The following is a 21,574-nucleotide window of genomic DNA, read 5'->3' as shown; positions in this document are numbered from 1 at the left end:
TGATTAAGGTTACTGGACAATCAACACCATTAAATGCACAGTATATGATATTTGCTATTCAAGATAAGCACTGTGATATAATTGGACTGTATGTTTAAAGCATACTGTCTCAGACTAATGTTAAGGCATTTGGTTTTTTGAACGTTTTAAAGACATAAAAAGTTTTGGGATACGGTCTTAAAGATTTTGACAATGAAGGACCTGACGACCATAGCGTTTTAGTGTTTCAGCATCTTTTTTATTTTTCAGTTTTTAAAGGAGCAGCTTTCCTGCTCCTCTGTTTTCTGTGGCCCTCATCACTCTTGCCTCCGGTCCCAGCAACATCATTAACAGGGGAGACCCAATTAGGTCAGATGTGTGAGTCAGCCTCCCCTGGCACCACACCCTGAACCCACTTCTCCACCCCTCCGCTGCAGCTGAGCCACAAACCACACCCTTCAAAAATGACACTTCTATTTTCAGTCTGACAACTAATGGTTTAGAGAATCTGGATGTTCAGGTTGGGATTGGGTTAGGTTAATATCTACTCCCTTTTTTAAAAGGTTTTGTGTAACTAGAGAACCTAAATGCAGACAGTGTGGAGTTCTCCCTGTGCCTGTTTATGACAGATTATTTCCGGATTCTCTGCGTACTCTGGGTTCCTTAGAAAGTCTAAATACATATAGGTAAGGTGTGAAAGTGTGAATGATTATCTCTCGTTATGTGGCCTGTGAATGACTAGAAAACTCTTCAGGATATATCCTGTCTTCCCGGATGACAACTCCAGTTTGGAATATCAATGTAACAAAAATATATATGTAACTGATTTTTGGGAAAGCAGTGTCATGTGTACTGAAAAACCCAGTTTATTTAGGGAAAGATGTTCACATTTTCAGAGCTCAAGGCAGCTTTCTTTGTTGTTACTATGTGACCTGCAAGTGAGAACAGTCTCTCACATGGGAGGGAAGTGGCAGGACTAATCAAATACTTGCAGGCCAGGACAGACGGCTGTGGGTGGGTCCCTGCTCGGCTGGACCACCACTCCAGTGGGCGGTCTGTCTTGCTGATGGTGGATTTCGCTCTGTACAAACTCAGGGCCCTGTTACACAGGGCTTCCTCATCTGAATCAGAGTCTGAAGACAATGAAGAGGGGAGGAAGCTCTTTGTCTTTACACTGTTCCTGCAACAGTCCAGAACAATCCATTTTCCGAGAGAATCTGTAACTTTGTGCGATGTTGACTTACTGATTTTGGTCCTGAAGCCTGTCATTTCAATAAGTTTGGGCTGCCAGCACCTTTTGTTGGTACTCGTGCTACGAGCGCTAACAGCTCCCACAGTTTCTGTGCTCGCTGCAACATGTTGCTGCATTTAGATGGTACCGCAAGGTTGAAGTGCTTTGGTGGCATGCAAACTCCTTTTTGCACAGTTTGCACAAAACACTGCTTTTATCAAGGTTTCCGTCAAGTAGTCTTTTGAAAGAAAAAATTTGATCTGTCCTAGCAACGCGATTCCTTCTGAATCTTTGTAGCTCTGATGTTTGGATCGATGTAATTGGTATACCAGGAAATCGTGCATTGACAAAAGTTCCCCTTTGCTTGGAATGCAAAGTGTGATTAAATGCATTATTTTTTTCTGAAACGCGCTATTTTTTTATTTCAAATTAATTAAGTGGAATTTAGGCGTTAAATTCCCACCCCTAGTTACAACAAGGTTTGGAGAGAATTTGCCAGATTCATATGTAAAGGAACATTTTTTTGTAGAAAGCCAAACCTTTCAGCCTGGACGATAGTGAGGTTCTTAGGTTGCCGCCTGCATCCCTCCTCATATAATTTCCTTAAGGATTATTAAAGTATTCTGATTCTGAAAGCCAACGACACCAGCGAAGGCTGGTTCTGCACTGAAGAAACTAAGTACTTACCTTCAACATATAGGAACAGAGGGGGCTGATACCCCCAAGATGATTCAAAAGGTGAGAGACCAGCTGCAGATAAAGTGGGTGAATTGTAAGCGTATTCAGCCCAGGCCAGTTGACTGCTCCAGGTGGATGTGTTGGATGATACTGCACATCAGAGGGTTGGTTCATTCTCTTGGTATGCTCATTAGTCTGAAGATGAAACCCAGAAGGGAGACTAATCTGGGCTCAAATCGAAGAACAGAACTCCTTCCACATGCTGGAAGTGAATTGAGGACCCCGATCAGAAACGATATCCATGGGGATTCCATGAAGCCAAAACACGTGATCTGTGGTGAGTTGTGCTCTCTCGACGGAAGCTTTAAATCATAAGCACCTCTTTTTTAAGGCACCCAAGATAAAACTTATAAAATTCTTAGGAAGGAAGGATGAAAAATTCCTGTCTGAAGTTTACAAAAATATATATGTATATTTTTTTTTTGAGTAGAAGTGAGCAAACATTAACATGGGGTCAACGTTCATGTTATCTTTTGTAAAATTGCTTCTGCCTTCACATGCTTGCACGGAGCTTGATCTGGACATAATGCATTTTTGCACGAGTTACTTTTTAAGCCTCTGCAACGAAGGTCAAGCTCACTGACCATCCTGCATCTAATTCTTATATGAAAGCAATATATCAGCAATGCCTTGAGGGATATTTGCTGATATATAATTTGGCATAAACATTCACTTAAATTCAACAATGAACTGATTAGCATTCCATAGTAAAAGGTCAAGGTCCCTGTGAGCTTGCAAAAAATGTTTTTGGCAATGACTCAAGATTTCACATTCACATTGTGATTAAGTTTTACTGAAATAGTATAAAATGAGGGAGTAGTGACATTTATATATCAAAGGTCAAATCTGGTTAGACACCTGTGTAATTTACAGCCTGACTCGGTGGCAGAGATGCCTTCCACGGCCAAGGTTTTTGTTATGTTGAGTTTTGGATTCCTGTTTTATCTGGTTGTGATCCCATTTCTACTTTTGCTTCCTGTTCTTTTCCTTCCTCTCTCATTATCTGACCCACCTTACTGGCTTCACCTGCTGTTGTCTTTTTCACCTGTGCTTTGCTCCCTCCTGTGTCTCATTGGCTCACAGTGTGTATATAACCTGTCTCCTGTCAGATTCTAATGCTCATTTTCCTGATTTGTGTAACCATTATAGGTTCTTCTGTGGTGTAGACTTTTTTTTCCCCACATAAAGACTTGGAAACTTTCTGTCACGTCATCCTGTTTGCCTGTTTCCATGATCCTTGTTCCCAGTGTATAAGGATGAGAACAAGGACTATTTCTGTGTTCAAATGCATTATTCTATCTTTCATGAGTGATTATTCCTTTTGGTGAACAGTTGCTTGAAGTTTGTAGCCTGCCTACAAGTACAATTGGGGTCCTAGACGTAACTACAACAATTATTTGGGCTTTTGACTGCTTGGTTATTCTACTTTATTCATAGTCAGAAACTCTGGATACAAGTGGCAGAAATAAGCTTGCTTAAAAAAGGTTTTGAGCTCAACCTTACAGTGATCAGCTTAGCCATTCAGGACGAGTTCAGAGTGGAGCTGCTACTCCTCTCCATCAAAAGAGTAAGTTTGGACATCAGATTAGAATGCCTTTTGGGCACCTTGTATGGAAGGTTTATCAGACTTGTCTATATAGGAGCAGCTGCGGACTCACAACACACTGGAGATTATGCCTCTTGGAATGGCTTGAGAAGACCTCAGTATTCCCTAGGAGACCCCAGTCTCATAGCAAAATGTGAAATATTCATGACAAAGCTCATTTACAAAAAAATAGAATATGAAAAAAAAATGTGTCAAGTCTGGCAGTCAAACCATGGTCTCTGGTGTGAGTGGTGAAATCATTCATGATGCCACCCACTCCTCTGCTTCCAAATGCAGACTTCTGGCCCTCTAAAAGTGGAAAATATTCACTTTGTGTACATGGACATGAATCAGTAGACGTGAAAATGGTCTGATGGAAAAATTGTGTTCATGCAAATGGTGGAAGGTGGAAATTCCAGGAACACATTAAATAGATTAAATGTCCTCACTATTTCATAAACCGCAATAAGACTGTTGCCCTGGAAGAAGAAGTGGCCAGGGAGAGGGAGGTTTGTCCACATTCCTGCATCATGCATCGAATTGTAGCTAATGGTTGGTTGCTATAGAACATTTCAGATGCTCTCACTGGTAGTAATTACAATCACACACATCAAAGTTGAGGAAAGGTTAACTCAAGGTCCGCTCACTTCACGTTGACTTTCTCTGATCTCATGTAGATTCAAGAATGAAGTCCTTCATCTCAAAATCAACCCAGAAAATTTGCCAAGTAACAGGTTCTTCATCATTAAACACACGCAGACACCTTGTACAAGTCATACTACATCCAGTCATATCAAATTGTTCTGTCAACCATATTTAAAAATTTAGTACACCAGGCAAAAACAGTTTGTACATTTGTAATGAGCTTGAAAATCAATATTTTGTTCAACCACTGATATTATTCAGCACAGTCTGAACTTTCTGAGGTGGCTTTCTTTAAATGGTCTTCAGAAATAGTTTGCTGGGCTTCTTGAAGCACATTCAAAGCTCTTCTTTGGATATCCCTGCCTTTTGTTCTGTTTGCTGTGTCTGTTTCTTTGTCTGCTGCAACAACAACAACAACAATAATAATAATAATAATAATAATAATAATAATAATAATAACTGTAATAATGCCCCTTTTTTGTCAGGTTTAACATGGTCTATTCAGCTCCTGCCCAAACTTGAAAATGCCCTGGACGCAGGACACTCCCTTGTTCTTTATTTCCTTTTTATTCTCAATTACATGTATGGCAGTAGTTGAAAGCTGATCATCACCTTCTCTCCTTTGAGGATTGTGTGACACTCTTGAGGCAGGTAATTACACACAGCTGATCACACAGCTGATCACACTTTACCTAACAAGCATTATTATCTTCCTCCATCCACAGCTGCAGAGCTGGTTTTCTTGAGGTGAGCAGAATAATGTTCCATTCTGTTGTTTGAGTTTGGCTCTGGGGAGGCCAGTCCATGACTGTTAGTATTCCTTTATGCTGTGTTTACTGTGTTTTGAAGTCATTACCAATGACATACTTTCCAGATGGTGTGGATCAAAATCTGATGGTACTTTTGTGTGCTCATAATTCCATCAGTTTTAAAAAGATCTCACGCACCACTGACTTAAATGTGGCTCCAAACCATGGCAGAGCCTCTTTGACATTTTTCATATTTTCAACTAAAGAAATGGAAACAAACTGTGTTTTGTGACAGGTTTGTTATAACAAAGATAAAGCTACAATTTAAATTTTGTTCTTTGGTAGATTGTCGACTTGTGGGCAGTGTGTTGTGTTAAGTCCATGTCCAAAGAAAAACTTTTAAGACCTTCAGAAAGCCTGGGCATCTGTTGCACAGTTGCACAGTGTTGTGAACATGTTTTCACCTTCACACAGGCTCCTCCTTCTGTGCCTCACAATCAGTTTTCCTGTGTGGCACTGATACAGTGGCGGTTCTGTTCAGTGCTGGAGCTTACGCCAACTTAGTGAAGGCATTTAGGAGCACACCTGCAAGTGGAAGGTCATGGGAGATCCCAGAGTAGATCCAGACCACCAGATATATGATAGCATGTGGAAATAAGGTTCCTCTGACTTTAGGGTTCCTGACTGAAATCGGATTGTGATCTGTCGTTACTGCACAACCGCATGCCTCGTAACACAACCAATCAGATTCCTGCATTGGAGAACTCACCAAGAACTCAAAATCATCTATTGCTGAGAGAAGGATGTTCTTTGGTTTTATACTCTTGCTGAATTTCTCCATGACTTTATAAAATGCTTTCATGTACCTCCAGTGGCTCACAGCCCGAGTACGACTGAGAGAAGCAGGAAGCCAGATGATGATATCCTTATCGGCATCCTTTTAATTATCATTTTTATCTTAATCTCCTATTTTCTTGTACATCCTTGCCTCCTACTTTCTTGTTACCTAAATACACTTGGAGAACTGAAATCTGACAAACTAAGCCCCGCCCCCACCTCCACCCAGCCACACTGCCTCACCCATCAGTCGCATATTTTACACCGAAGATGATGAATCAGCCTCTTCGGCAGCTTCCTGTGTAAAAGTATAGCAGCAACAATACACACACATATACACAGCAGTCCTTTCAATATGAAGGAGGGGATTTGCAATTTGAGACATTGGTTAAAGAGATCACTGTGTCCAGTTTGGTGAGTGTGGGTGTGTGTTTGTGTGTGATGGAGAGTGTGAGGGATGGATATAGAAATGAAACACACTCACTGTGAAAAGCACCTGACTCAACAGTTTCCCCTTCACTCACATCTGTGAATCTAAATGAGGTGTGTGTTTCTGTCTCTCCTCTATGTGTGTGCGTGTGTTCGATGTGTCATTCACACACCTGCTCTCTTCTTCGGTGGTGTCACCAGACAATATAATGGCAAACATTACAGCAGGAAAATACGTCATTTCCATCTCATGTGCGTTTTTGGAGGCGACGCATTGTCACATGCATTAATGCATGAGTGTGTGTTTGTGTGTGTGTGTGTGTGTGTTTGTTTATCTGTTGTCGTTGTCCAGGGCAACGGTATAGGCCTGCTTGTCAATCAGGATTACTGTTACAACAAGCGTTACTTTGGCAGCAGTGACTGTTGGCAACCTGCTGGGTGTCACGTTAGTGTTGTGTGTGTGTGCGTGTGTGTGTGTTAATATTGGTGCTTCATTGAGTTTTAAAGCAGGAGTTTGTGTGTGTGTGTGTTGTGTGTGTGTGCGTGTGTGTGTTAATATTGGTGCTTCATTGAATTTTAAAGCAGGAGTTTGTGTGTGTGTGTGTGTGTGTGTGTGCACGTTACAGACTCATCCTCCTCTCTAATAGATACTCTCTTTATCTCGTCCCTCTCAGGCTTTCTCCATTATTCTCTCTCTCGTTCTTCCAGTCGGCCCCGCTCACCCCCTGTTTATTATTCCCGGGTTCTCTCTCTCTGTCTCCCTTTCGTCACCTCCTCCCTCCCTTCGTCCACTCCCCTCGGTCATCATGTCTCCATAGCTTGTGTCAGATTATTTTCTTCAATTTTCTTTCCTTCCTTTCTCCTCACCTCCTGTTTCCACTTTTCTTTTCCACTTCTTCTGCTTAACGTCTTTTCCTTCTCCTTCTCCTCTCCCAGCCCTAATATTCCAAGTGTCTACTTCTCATCGTCTGCCCCCTCTTGTTTTCTTTCAATCAGCATCCAAACTGCTTTGTTACAGCTGTTTCTCATCTTGGTTCTACCTCTGTTGTCTCCTGTATGCCTTTTGCTTTCTGCATTTTCTTCCTTCCTTCCTTACACTCTGCTCCAGCCCTCATCTTTGTCCCCTCTCCTCCTCCCATTTTTTTTGGTAGTAACAATTTTGTTTTATCATCTTCCTTTTGGATTTTTTGTGTCCTCTCTTCTTATTAGGCCACCTGAATTGCAACAGACACCCCGTCCTCTCCTCCTCCTGTTTCCCTCCTTTCATCGCTCCTCTCACAAACTCCAGGAGCAAAATGCACCATTGTGATAACAAAGTTTTCACAGGGATTATTTCCTCAGGTTTTAGCTTATTCCTGTGTCTGTCAGGTGACTGACAGACAAACGTAACGAAGCTCAGATATGGAAACATTCAGCTCGGCTAAAAGAAATCGAGAGGAAACAGAAAGTTTGCCCGTGTTTATTGTGGATTATCTCGCCGTAGATGCCGTTTCAAAAACTTGAAAAAAGCCGAAGTAAAAATGGCTCCCCGTGAAAACTTCTCCCTGCAGGCGGCCGACCTGTTGGCTCTGACTTCAGAGGATTATCCTTTAACCCCCTGAACCCTGATTCCACCTTAAATTTCTCCTTTGATAGGTTTGAAAGGTTCAAAGACTAAAACAAAATCCAGCTTCATATGACACCATCACATATTCTGTATGGATTTATTCCAAGGCGTGAGTTCGGTGTGTTGAAGCTTTGAAATCAGAGCCAGGGAGGAGATAAGTTCAGGGCAAATTCGAATATGATGAATTAAATTAAGGGTCTCTTCACGGGTAATTTAAAGCCACTGCAATTCTGCTTAACCAACCACGCTTAATGACTTAATTTTATTTTTGGAGGCAAATGGAGCAAATTGGGGTTAAAAGGGAAAGCTATGATTTGTATCGTTAAACGCTAAAGATTTGGCAGCTGGTAGAGATTATTTTGTGTCTTTGTGTTTAGGCACTTTTACACATCACAGAAAGATTATTTTCAATTGCACTTATTTATATTCGGTGGCTGGGAGGCCATGAACACACAGGAAAGCAGGAGGCAGGGAGAGCAGCAGCAGCATCAAGAGGAGGGATCAGTGAGAACAGATACACTGCATGGAAGGGAAGCTGTGGTTGAGGTGGGTTTCAAAGCAGCTTGCAGAGCAGCTTGAGGGAGTGGAAATGCAAAAAGGTACCTGCTGAGCCAGTGGTCATGGGCTGGCGCTGACATCAGCTCATTGGCTGGAATTTCTTCTAAGATGAACTTTGTGGCCTGCCTGAACTGATGCTGTCGAAGTATCAGTCAGCTGCTGCAGAAAAAAAGACAACTAGTGTCATCATTATCACGTGAGTGAGCCTCCTAGATTTACATCTGTGTATGTGCTTGCACAAATACACATTTATGTATGTTTTGTTCTCTCCAGGCATGTTATTCAGCAGTTCCAATCGATAGCGCTGTAGATTGCAGAGGCTCCCGCCTCGCAGTTAGACAAAGTAACCTAGCAGTAAGTTAGCTGGTAGTGGTACAGGTCGTCTACTAATCGAAAGGTCAGTGCTAGCCCTCTCTAAATAAAAGCAGGTGAAGTGAAGATAACTTGTAATTGGGGGCTAATTGGTGTTTCTCCCTAGTCCTGCATAGCTGCAAAGTTTGGAAGAATAACTGCACTTCGCTTCTCCTCTGTGGGAATATTAACGAGGATGAGTCGGCAAAAGGAAATCTTAAATAGTTAATAGCCCCAAATCACTTTATTTATGCCTTTCGCCTTACTTATTGTTTAATCTAAAAAAAACAGGAATATCAGGCTCAGTTTTTACTTCTTTGATGGTGAGATTAAAATATTTGTTTAAGGTTCTGTAAACTCCTGACAGGCAAATAATCCACCAGAATGTGATATACTGTGATACTCTTGCGTTGGTTATACAGTATGTTTAATGTGATGGTGTACAAAGGCTTTCAGACACAACCTGAGCATTTGAGCCTAAACTGCAGTTTCAGCGACTGAATGCAGTGAAATGAATGAATTATCTGCACCTCCTCTGTAGTGATGACGTACAGCCCTTCAATATTACGTCTCCAGGTCCAAGCCTCTGCTGCGTTGGCTGAACCTCTCATCCTTTCAATGTGCTGCAGTGCTGTGTGCCTTGTTTCTTGAAAAGAGATGAATCCTAGAAAGCTATTCGGTTGTCATTCTGCCTGTTTTTTTTATATACAGAACAATTCAAGCATAGTGCACCTTTAGGCGAGTTTTTAACCCCTTATTTGATATGTACAGCTTTTCATCAACAGAAAAACCAAAATAAGTTGCACAACACATCTTAAAACATTTGTTTAAATGCCCGATTTAGCAAATGCGATACAAATTAAAAACCATTTATGGAATTAACATGTGCTTAATTTTTTAAACACATTTGTCAGTTTGTTCAGTAAATGTATGTTTCAGACTCTAAAAGGTTTTAAAAGCACGTGTGGCCCTCAGGCTCACCGATAGTTTAACGCCTTTCAGAGTGACTAAAGTTTTAATATGAACATCAAATTCACATTATTATAGCAAATACTTCAGAGAAAGCAGCAACACGTGAATTACTAATACTCATGTCTGGATGGTGTCAGCTCAGAGGCTCTCTGGGTTGAAATTTTGTTGCTTTTGGTGCTTTTTTTTTATGGCATCTGACAGCACATCGGGCACTTCTTAGGTCTTTTCCTCACCGATTCATGTTTGATTGACGCAGTTCCTCTAATGTCCACGTTAGGCTCCTTAATCTCTGTCTAACTTCTTTGTCCTTTTTCTCTGACCACCAGCCGATTACACCAGAACTGAAGTGATTTAAACATCCATGGCTAATGTCATGGTGGTCCATCTTTTACAGTTTATGCTCTCAATGTACTTTTCTTTTCTTTTAAATGAGCAGCCATGTAGTAACCATGCTCAGGGGGGCAAAAACATCAATAAATTAAGTTAACAATCTTAACTTCACTAACCATCCAAAACATCGCTGCTTAGTCTAGTTTTTCATCTTTGCTATTATTATGGGCTTTTTACTGTTTATTATATGCGATCAAACAAGTCACAGCATCATCGGGACATGCAGTGATAAGTTTGTAGAATCTCAGCATTTCACTCCCACAGTATCTGTTCTCATATTATCCCCAATAAAGAGCAGCCTTTGTAAGGCTGGAAATGGAGAGCTGAGAGAGAAACTCAAAGCCAAGTTTCAACACTAAGGTTGTCGAAACGCCTAAGAGCAGCTGTGAAGCATTTGGAAGTCCCAGTATTTTCAATCTTGTTCCCAGTGAAGAGAAATTGGTTTCTGTTGGGCTTTACAACAAGTTTGACTATGTTACACGTAAGGAGACACAGCAGGTTGGCTTCATGCTTTTGCCCTGAGGCAAAAAAAGAAAAGCAGCTACGCGAGGTTTCATCAGACTACAGTGCAGCAGTCCTATTTATTTATTTATTTTTTTTGCTTTGTGTAAAATGTATTTATACTCCTCTGTGAGTCACTCTCATTCAGGCTGTGGACTTTACCTCTGACAACATGACTGTTCATGTTGTACAAGCTGTCCAGAGAGAATATTCCAGTTCTCTGGATGCAGATGAAGCTGTAGAGAAAAATATCTGGTTTGTTTCAACTCAGCTGTTTGACTGCATGTGGGAGTCATCTTCAAGACTTTGAGGAGTTTCAACATTAAAGCAAAGGTTTGGGAGCAAAAGAAGACAACTTTGGAGGACTGAAACAAAAATGTTCTTCATTACATCCAACAAAACATAAAATGATATCTGTATGGATTTATGTGTTTATCAATATTTAGAATTTAAATGATGTAGTCTTCCAATTGATTTCTTCAAATCTAAATTTCATTTAGCCATTGATACATTTTTTTTTGGTCCTGTTTTTAATTTTTCTTAGCAATTTGTGACACTGTGCAATTTTCATTAACTGATGCCTAAACCTATAAGAATCAAAACAAAAAAAACCCTATAATAATAATAATAATAATAATAATAATAATAATTATTATTATTATTATTATTGTTAATAATATTAATAATAATTAATTTGCCTTTTTTGATATAATTTATTTCATTTTTTTTAAATTACTGGCAGTTTTGGACCAACAGTTGTTCACAATGCACATGAAAATAAAGTTGAGTTTTTTGTGTAATTTGTTATGAAAACTGAGCCTTTGGTTTGAAACAATGCACCAAAATTACAGGGAAAAACTGTCATAAACTGGAGCGATCTGAACACTGGCTGAACAGCTAGCTTTGGTCTGAAATGGATCCAATTAGAGGCAATGCAAATGATAGTCGACCTGAACACAGAGAGAAGTCGAACCCTGGCAGTGTTCAACCAAATTAGGAGCAGCCGTAGTGGAACAACAAGCAGCCATTTTTCCTCACCAGCTGCTTTAAAAAGCACATTTTCTCCTGCGTTGATGATGATGACAGCAGCCTGCTGTGATTCACTCAGGTATCACATATATGGATTCACACGCCCCAGCATGGATGGAGAAAGAGTTAAACAGTTAGACTGAATGAAAGAGGAAAGGAGGGAGAAAAATAGGATCAAGAGGAGGACGAGAGGACTTTGAGAAAAAGAGAAGAATGGAATAAAAGTAAAAAAGACTCGTGGCAACATAAAGGGACTGTGCTTCAACCTAATTAGACTGCAAATTTGTTTTAACGTATGTTTTAACTGGAAACCCCTCTTAACCCAATGTTGTAACCTTCCATTTAATGTGAACTTCCCCCTCCTAGGAAATGTATCTGCAGGTCGGGTTGAAGCCGCCAGCAATGATTAATCAGCGTGGAAGGTGATGGCATGGTTATGTCAACGTAGATTTTCCGCTGAAGCATAAATTGGACATTAATGGCATCTTCTCATTTCTTTTTACTTTGTTAGTTTCCTTGTGTTTTTTTCTCCTGTTTTTGTCAAATTCAGTCACTTTAATTTTAAACTGTGTAATTTTAAAACTCTATGTACTGTATATTCTGTGTATTTATTATCTCACTCTTATTGCCTGTTTATGCCCTGTCCTTATCTTCAACGTCATGCAGCTCTGTTGTATCTTAATTGCCCCTTGGGGATAAATAAAATCTTCTGATTCTGAAATAATCTGTTGTGCATCTCCCATGTTATATTCATGTTATTTGTCTTTTATTTAAAATTTTTGTGGTCTTATGTGGTCCTCCGTACACCATTCCTATGACTGGGCTCATAAAATAATGTGTAAAGCCTACATTGTTCCACAATTTAGAGAATACTAGTCTCACAATAAGATGTACAATTATTATGCCTACTTTTGGCTTGTGGCCTTTATCGGGATCATCATAACACATGTATATGATGGGCTTTGAACCACATGACCACATGCCAAAAGGCGTGTACTCCGTTCACTGATATGTGGCTGTACACGATTTGCATGTGCTTTAGAACTGTGGTCATGCCCATCATTCCTATTTTATGATACACTTCTTAATAAAGACTGCAACTTGAATGCATTGGTCTAGCAATTAATTTTCCCTTCAGATCTTTTTTCTCTTAACTTTGAAAGCAGGTGAAGTCAAAGCAACAACAACCTACTCTGCTTCTTAAGATTACTGGACTTGGAGGACTGCACTCCAACTGTGCAGTCCTCCAAAATGCCAACAGCACTCAAGCCAATGGCGAAGACTTGATATGTAAACTGAATGTCGGTTGGTTGACAGTTTGGTTTGAACAGGAAAGGAGAAATCAGTGAAGTTTATAAGAAAGAGGAAGAAGCATTGGGAAGAAATCACACCACACAATAGAGGACAGTTTTCCTTGTTTTCAAAATTGCCTTTAATTCATAACAGAAAAAGTCTTTGTGTCTTTGGACATCTCTCTTCTCTGTGGCAGTCTGCAACACCAACAGAAACGACACCAGCAGTGACATAGTTACAACAATGAGACATTGGTCTGTGGATTATGAGGTGAGAGGCCTCAGGAAGCTGTGGTTTGTCAGTCTTGTTATTTTAGCCGTAGTTTTCAACATGTCATATTTTAATTTAAAGGTTGGTAGTTCGAGCCACCACTCATCTTGACTTTATTCCTCTAGTCTGCAAGCCAAAGCATGCTTGGGGAGGATATTGAAACCCACTAAAACAAAAAGATGCATCCCTGAGTTACTGGGACCTGTTAGTCCTGCATGTGCAGAACAAAAGAATTGTATGAATTTGTGTGAGCTTTGTAAAGTGCTTTCCAGTGCTGTATAAAGCACTTCCATTTACTTGTCGATGTTGAGGTGTTTTCTTTCATTTTTACTGGCATTCATAACTGCTGATATCTCATTCTTTATGTTTATTTACCGCTAAACATCAGCTACGTTGCCAGTGACCTGTTAAGGGTTGTATTACCTTCACATTTAGCTCTTTATATGGAACTCATACATGTTTGCCATTTCCCAAATGAAAGTGGTTCACTGGTGAAGTCATCTTCTATAATCTTTACAAAAAATTTTTTTCTGGTAATAATCCTTTTATTCCTTTTTCTTTTCATAGCTACTTGGCAGTAACTCAGTTCAGTCCTATCCACGCCCGGAAGGCCTTCCCCTGCTTTGATGAACCTGTCTACAAGGCCACATTCTCCCTCACCCTCCGCCACGACCCACAGTACACCTCGCTGTCCAACATGCCGGTGGAGAGCAGCTCGCTGTTGGATGAGGACGGCTGGTTGACCAATCACTTTGCCCGGACGCCTCGCATGTCCACGTACTACTTGGCCTGGGCTGTTTGCAACTTCACCTACAGAGAGACGCAGACGGACAGCGGCGTGACGGTCAGTCCCAACACACAAACACTGACCACTACTGCTGTTGATGCTGTATTAGCCTGTTGAGGAAGTTATATCTCTTCTAGTGATGGCTTATTTTCAGAAAGCATGAGGTTTGTAACACAACTCACAGACTCACAGCTACAGGCGTAAAAAATTAAACGAAGAGAGAAGAAGCACAAACGAGTGCACCTAAAGGTAAACACGTCTAATAAACACAATAAATAGACACCAGACTAAATTCATGGAGGCAAAATAACAATCTCATGATCTAAATTGAATTATCTCTTTTCACAGAGCGTGGGAATTAAGCTTTTGTGGTGCTCTAATTCATTTTTTAAAACATTTCTGCTGTGATCTTGACTTAATGGTCTCATTATGTACCAAATACCAAATGTTGTTGATTCGGTGGCAGCCCCTTTCTTCTTTTCTTCTGTCATTGCTGCTCTGTTTTCTTCTGGGACTAATGTTTGTCTTGAGGCTGAGAGAAAAAACTCTTATGATGAAACCTGTGTGTATAAAACATGAAACACAGCAGTCTGTTCTCTCAACATAATGTCACATTTTAGCCCCCCGTTAATCTCCAGACTAAGTTTCATATCATTGAATCCTAATCTCTGGAGTTAAGACACTAAATATGAGCACAACCGTTTTCTTCAGACAGTAATTGGCATAATGAAGTCCTGATTTGGGAGTACGGGTTTTATATTTCAGTGTACCCAGAGAAAAGGAGGAGGACAGAATATCACTTTTGAATTCAACATAATTAAAGCAGTTTACCAGTGATGTTAGTGCCAATATGTATCATAATCATGCTCATGCAAATAAATAAACTGCTATCTAAATGTGGTTATGAAGATATCTGTGAGACTAGAATGTTTGGTGGTAACCCTATCCTACCTGAGCCTATCATTTGGAAAAAGTCAAAGTGGAAAAGTGGAAATGGCCTGTGGTTCTGTCATTGTGAGGTTTGGTTTATATTCTTTGGTTTTTTATTTTTATTATTTTGTTGGGAGTTTTATGCTATGAAGACTTTGGGTTTATCAATATTTCATTTCCATGTTTTAATATTTTTTTCTTGCCTCGTCAGTATCCCGTTGTATCGTGTTATCAAGTCTTTATTTTTGTTTTGTGATTCCCATTTTGTGTTTCTTTTTTACCTTGTGCATTTTCACTGGTTTGACTTTATTTGGTTTTGTCTTAATTAGTTTCAGCTGTGTCTTGTTACCTTGGTATTTCCACTGTTAGCTTGTGTACAGTGATGAACATATCCAGTTTGTCTTTTGTCTGAGCATCTGTTTACCTGCACTCACATAGACCTCACATTCGGATCCTATTCTGAAAAAAAGTGAAAATGTCAGTTAAAATTGGTTTATTCTTTGTTCTCCAGTCACCAAGTCTTGGGATAAAATTTTATTAAACCAAAAAATTCACAGCATTGCGGCTGCTATCATATTCAACAACCAGTACCAACTTAGGCCAAATGTGTCTCTGATGTTTAAACATGTTTAAACATTTTAACTTCCATAAACATGGTGTCATGATCTTGGGTCTTTTGACCCAGCGTTTTAAGTTTTGAGTTTATTTTGTTCATTAGGTTATCTAAGTTCATTTGTTATTAGATTCCCCTTGTGTATCCAACCCCATTAAGTCTCCCTTGTCCTTCATGTGCTTCATGTCTGTGTTTCTTAAGTTGTCATGTTTGCGTTTCATTATGTTTCCCATTTTATTTTGAAAGAGGTCCAGTGTTCCTGCATTTTGTTTTACTCTTCCCCTGTGGCGTTGTTATGTTCATGTTGTGTCTACTGTGCCTTTCTGTTCCATTTTTCAGGTCGCTATGTTCTGTCTCCCCAGTCTGTTAAGTTTACATGTCTTGAGTTCCGTCAGTGTGTTACCTGTTTTACTTTCACAGTCTGTCCTATGTTAATGTTTCTAGTTTTGCTTCCCTTGTCTCGTCCTGCCTAATTACTCTCAGCTGTGCTCTCCTCCTGTGGCTCATTCCCCCTCGTTATCCCTCAGTGTATTTAAGGCCCATGTTTCTATTTGTCAGGGTTGCGTCCTTCTATCACAATACGGCTGTGTGCAGGCAAGAGTAGGACCCAAACTCGCAGAGACAAAAAGTAAACTCAAAAAACACAGCTTTATTGCTGGTGTGGAGTGGGACACGAAAAACAATACAAAACTAAACTAGGAAAACTAAAGCACAAGGAGCCACAGGGAAAAATCACACAGCTATGAGGGAGGACGCAACCTTGACAAAGAGAAACATGGGCCTTAAATAAACTGAGGGACAACGAGGGGGAAGAGAGCACAGCTGAGAGTAATTAGGCAGGACGAGACAAGGGAAGCAAAACTAGAAACATTAACATAGGACAGACTGTGAAAGTAAAACAGGAAACACACTGACGGAACTCAAGACATGAGTTCCACATGGGAAGAGTAAAACAAAATGCAGGAACACAGGACCTCTTTCAAAATAAAATGGGAAACATAATGAAACGCAAACATGACAACTTAAGAAACACAGACATGAAGCACATGAAGGACAAGGGAGACTTAATGGGGTTGGATACACAAGGGGAATCTAATAACAAATGAACTTAGATAACCTAATGAACAAAATAAACTCAAAACTTAAAACGCTGGGTCAAAAGACCCAGGATCATGACACATGGAGTCGCCTTTATTCATGTTGACCAGCACCAACTCCGTCAATCTGCTTCATGTCATAGACTGAATGTGTAGTCTGGGGTCAAGCTGAAAGTAAATGATTGTGACATTAGCTGGTGCTGTTTGCTTTAAGCTCAATCTCTGCCATTTTTTCATGTGAAACGTATCTAGGACTTGACCAAATGTTGTAGTTTAAAGTATTGTTGCTTTATCTTAGGTCTACATATCATAAAGGTGCCATAAAGTGTGTCCTTTGTGGTCTGCTATATCAGGCGGTGTAACTGGCAGTAAATCTCCATCATTAACAATGACAGCACCTGATGCATTGTCGTCTCCTCTGCCTCATTTTTATTCCAAATTTTTAGTTTGCTTAGAGATTATTGCTCAAACACAAAACGTCTTAGACTGAAGACACAGGAGCTGTGAACCAACAGATATGCAAGTATGTAGTAAGCAAACAGTTTTTGGCTTTTTTTTAGATGCTATTGACATTATTGTAACCATAATTATTCACACATGGAGTGGGTTATAGTTAGCAATATATTCAATTCAATTCAATTTTATTTATATAGCGCCAAATCACAACAGAAGTCGCCTCACTTTTGATATCCTTATCAAAATTTGTGGAATTTAAAGATTAGGACATTTCTATATAATGACAATCGCTCGATTCATTTAAAAAAAACAACCAAAACACTCCATCAGTGCTTTAACACACAAAGGTCAAGTACTTTTCAAACGTACATAATGAAAACCTGCAGTGAGTTAGAGTACTGCTGCAGCTGATCTGGCCTCCACAGTCACTCAGTCTTAATCCAGATGTCATGGTTTGGGACGAGTTGGATGGCAAAGTGAAGGAAAAGCAGCCAACAAGCAGGGGCGATTCCAGGTTTGTTTACTTTTTAAACGGTGGCTTACAGGGGATCAAGAACCAGTCACGGCTGGCCTGTGGGAAATCAGAAAAATTCAATCAGAAATAAAGACAGCATTGAAAATTGGCTTAAGGAACGCTGCACTCTCCTCTGTCCCGCTACAGGTAACATGGCAGCAGAGCATAACAGCGGAAGAGGCATTTAGATCCTGTACTGAAGAAAAGCAGCAATACTCAATGTTATTATTGCATCAGTCGTTGATTCATGAATGAGTAAGCTGCTTCTGTTTCAAAGCTGGAGCTTGTTTTATTACTTTTTGTACTAATCCCGGTTATCTCAATATATATTATATCCCAAAATGTTAGATTTGTATCAAATATTATTATTTTAAATTATTTGCAATACCAGTTATTGAACATGTCAAGCATGTCTAAGGAGTACAAAGTATAAGATTAGCATTAGTACTACTAATTTAAAATAGTGAATTGTCATATTAACCTTGGCCAGAGTTATATAAGAATTAGTAATAACTTTGTCACAGGTTTTTCAACTTTTAGCTGAGTGTGATGTCATAGAAAGAATAATTCTTATGTGGACATCTCTGGTGTGCTTCATTGACCTGCGATTCAAATCTTCTGTTTACAGAGGAGCAGGCAATCAGGAGAAAGTTGTGGTGGATTATTTTGAAATATGACTCATTCCAAGCTACCCTAACTCCACGGTGATTAAATGTAACTGTACTACAGTGCAGCACTTGAGTAAATGCAGTAGTTACTTTCAAGCATTCTTGCTTTCCATGTTGTCATCCAGTAGCATTGGGTTGACAGGCTGACAATACTGCAGCCCAGTAGCTTTGGGAGGACCCCAGGGGGCAATTATACTTGAAGGGGGGAGGTTCCACTGCTTTAGACACTCCTCTGCCAAGAGCTCAGCATGTGTTGGAGTCTCTTCAAGACTGTTGGAGAAACTCCAGGAGAGAATCTCATGGAGCTGGCTGAGAGACTGAGGAGTGTGCAGAGCTTTTCTAAACCAAATAAGAAACCTACAATTTGAAACAAATTTCCAGTTGTTAACATGTTTGTCCTTTGAAGACATTTCCATATTTTATTCACTTCAGTATTGATCCACAATGCAGAAGAAAAACTCTTCAGCAGGTCTGTCAGGACTTTACATGACTGGTAGTGTATGTAAATTTATTTGTAAAAACTAATAGTAATCATCTATAAATAAATGTATAATAGCAAAAAGACCTAGTTTTGTTGCTGTGCCTTGCTCTGCTGATGTTGCTGTGATGCGTTTTCATCTCTACACTGTAAAAAAAAAAAAAAAATCCTAAAATAACAGTAATATTCCGGCAGCTGGGGCACCAAAATAATACCATAAAATAACAAAAAATAACTTTCTTATGAAAATACAGTTATTTTCAGTAATGACAATACAGTTTGTTGCCCTAATTTTACATGGGATTTTGCCTTTTTTAGGTGCTTTTAAACATTAAATTAGGAACATTTTAATGTGATTAAACAATGAAATTACCTATAAACAAGGTCAAAAAATGCGGCAATATGAATAACAATACTTAATGTACAGAAATATACAGTTAACAGTTGGTTTAAATAATAATGGATTGCATTCATATAGGGCTTTTTGAGACCCTCAAAGTGCTTTACAATTCCACTTTATAATTCCCCTCTGGCCATCACCAGTAGGTGGTAGGTGAAGTGTCTTGCCCAAAGACACAACGACAGAGAGTGTCCGAGCCGGGGCTCGAACCAACAACCTTCTGATTACAAGTCGAACTGCCAACTCTTGAGCCACAATGGCCCTAAATAACAATAATAATAATAACTAGAAAGCGAAAATTTCAGAAGAAATTTTAAGTGTGCCTATGCCGCTACTAATCAGTGTAGTTTGCCATTCATACGGCTACAGAGAGCAAAACTCAGCAGAGCAGCCATTCTCCACCATGATCTATGGTAAAACCAAACACCGCTCGCGCCTCACAGATGACAGCTTACAGTTTTGTGTAAAGATGAGGTGACTTCGTACAGCCCGTGGTACAAAGTCCCATTGTACCACGGCAGACCCAACAATGTTTGCATGAACACGCTTTGTAGCATTACTTTATTGACCACTTTTCACACATGGTTGCTGTACCCACACAGCCGGCTGTAGCTTTTCATCTCACAGCCCAACACACACCAAAAAAAAAAAACAGCCGAGAGAGCACAGACTTTACGCCTGAGAGGCGTGATTGCAGATGCCGCTCAGGTGGGTCCACCTCCCCTGCAGCAGCACTGCAGACCACGGCCGCCACACACATCAAACATGTAAAATAAATATTTGTGCACTTTTGCATTCACTTTTTGTTTTTTGTTATTTTTACACAGTGTTCTGAATGATTAACAATGGTCTACAGCCAATCTTGTGTATTAGTATACAAACTTTGGTTGTAAGATTCAGATAACTATTTAATAAAAGCTAAATATTTTATATGAGAGCAAGAAAGAAAAGTATATCTTTGTGTCCCCCTTTCCCTGTTAATGCCCTACATGGACCCCTGGCTAAAGCTTTGCTAGACCCGCCCCTGCACAGTTACCAGCTGTCAGCTACACAAAAAAAGGAGCTTGGTGTTATTTGTCTCTCAGAAACAGTTGATAACTTTCCTTCAACTCATTCATGTCACCTAAAAGGTAAACCTGTTTCTCCATCACCAGTTCAGCTCTGATGATTCAGTAAGGACATCTCCTGGTTTCGACCAGCCCTTTTTACAGCTGTGGCTCCAACAAACATCAGCTGATACTAGAAATTAAAATCAAATGAATTCTAACAACAGCTTATCAAGCTTAAATGTGCTGCTGTTGTTTAGCGCAATAAACAAACGAGAGAAAAGCCGATCATTGGTCAGTTTCGTGATTGAAGTTTCAACAGGCGAGAGAATGACAGGGGAGGCTGTCATAAAGTTCAACATCAGTAACTTAGTGCAAACACAGCTGTATAGAAACTCCGTCGTGCTAGCTAGCAGTAAGTGATTGTAAAAAGTCAGCACAACGAAAATAAACTACACCTAAACTCGGTTTATATGTGACCCAAATAGAGTGCAGTTCATAAGTTCTTACCTGAAATTCAGTTAACCTGACGCTCCGACCGGCAGCCGCTTGCTTCTCCTGCCTTCGGTTTCCCTTATCCACGATTGAGCTCCGCGTTAGCCACCACCGGTCTATCGGCGGCCGCCTCGCATGTGTCTTTCCCCGCATGCCCTTTCTGTCATACACCAGTGGCTAGCTGCCCTCTGTTGTAGCTCCGCGTTAGCCACCACCAAGCAACTCAGTTAATTTTTCCACATTGACCAGCATCTGGACAACCACCTTTCACTGTTTATACCATTACTAAAATGAATCATTGGCCCATATAAACGGAGACACAGGCTATTTGTGAGCGATCGGGGGGTGAAACGAGTGTAAGCTGCCTCACTGAAAGCCAAGCCCGGGTGCTTTCGAGCGAAGCGGCGCTAGCCGTGCTAGCTAGCTAGCAGGCTAGTAGCAACATAGAGAGAACTGTCGCTAATATGGGAAGTCTTGATAAAACGAGCAGATATTTGAAGTTTAGACAGCTACATTCTCGCCTGAAAATATCTTAAAAGTTTATTTTGTGACCTAGAAACACGAATAAGAGGAATATAAAAACGAAGTGGCAGCTGCCATTGTTTCACTCGGTAGAGGCGTGCTATGAATTGTGGGATATGGAGTTTTCCACCAAGCATACACCCTTTCCCTTACCGCAACTATTCAATGGTTCGCGCAACCTTAATACTTCCAATGGCTCCTGAAAGCAGCGAGGCTGTGCGCGCCGTTGATATTCTCGTCACTACGGTAACGCAAATATGGGTAGACAGGCCGTACTACTCCCGGCATACCACTAGAGAGAGCCAACACACCACAAATGAAGTCTGTTTCTTTGGGGCCAAAAGTTGAATCTTTCTCATGGGCTTAGAAATGGGCCAAAATTTGCACTAAAATCTAAATATATAA

General features: G+C 40.2%; 1 protein-coding gene and 1 long non-coding RNA gene across 2 annotated transcripts in view; one reads left to right on the top strand and one right to left on the bottom strand.

The window, feature by feature from the left end:
* Positions 1-21,574, top strand: part of LOC146649644 (thyrotropin-releasing hormone-degrading ectoenzyme-like) — a 281,955-nt gene that overhangs the window by 30,031 nt on the left and 230,350 nt on the right. Inside the window, exon 3 of the mRNA XM_085386023.1 lies at positions 13,731-14,007. Within this exon, the coding sequence (XP_085242149.1) occupies positions 13,731-14,007 (277 nt within the window). The remainder of the gene's footprint in view (positions 1-13,730; positions 14,008-21,574) is intronic.
* LOC146649645 (uncharacterized) lies at positions 13,840-21,238 on the bottom strand. The gene is made up of 4 exons (XR_014908095.1): positions 20,663-21,238; positions 17,416-17,617; positions 14,393-15,339; positions 13,840-13,973 (listed from the first exon to the last, which is right to left on the bottom strand). It is a non-coding gene; the product is annotated as an uncharacterized LOC146649645 (long non-coding RNA).

This window comes from Rhamphochromis longiceps, linkage group LG17 (assembly GCF_057381845.1).
Source record: "Rhamphochromis longiceps isolate RC_006_pf linkage group LG17, R_longiceps_female_GT1.1, whole genome shotgun sequence".
In the NCBI taxonomy this organism is placed as follows: domain Eukaryota; kingdom Metazoa; phylum Chordata; class Actinopteri; order Cichliformes; family Cichlidae; genus Rhamphochromis; species Rhamphochromis longiceps.
The sequence above is the reverse complement of the archived record's forward strand: the minus strand, read 5'-3'. Positions and strand labels throughout refer to the sequence as shown.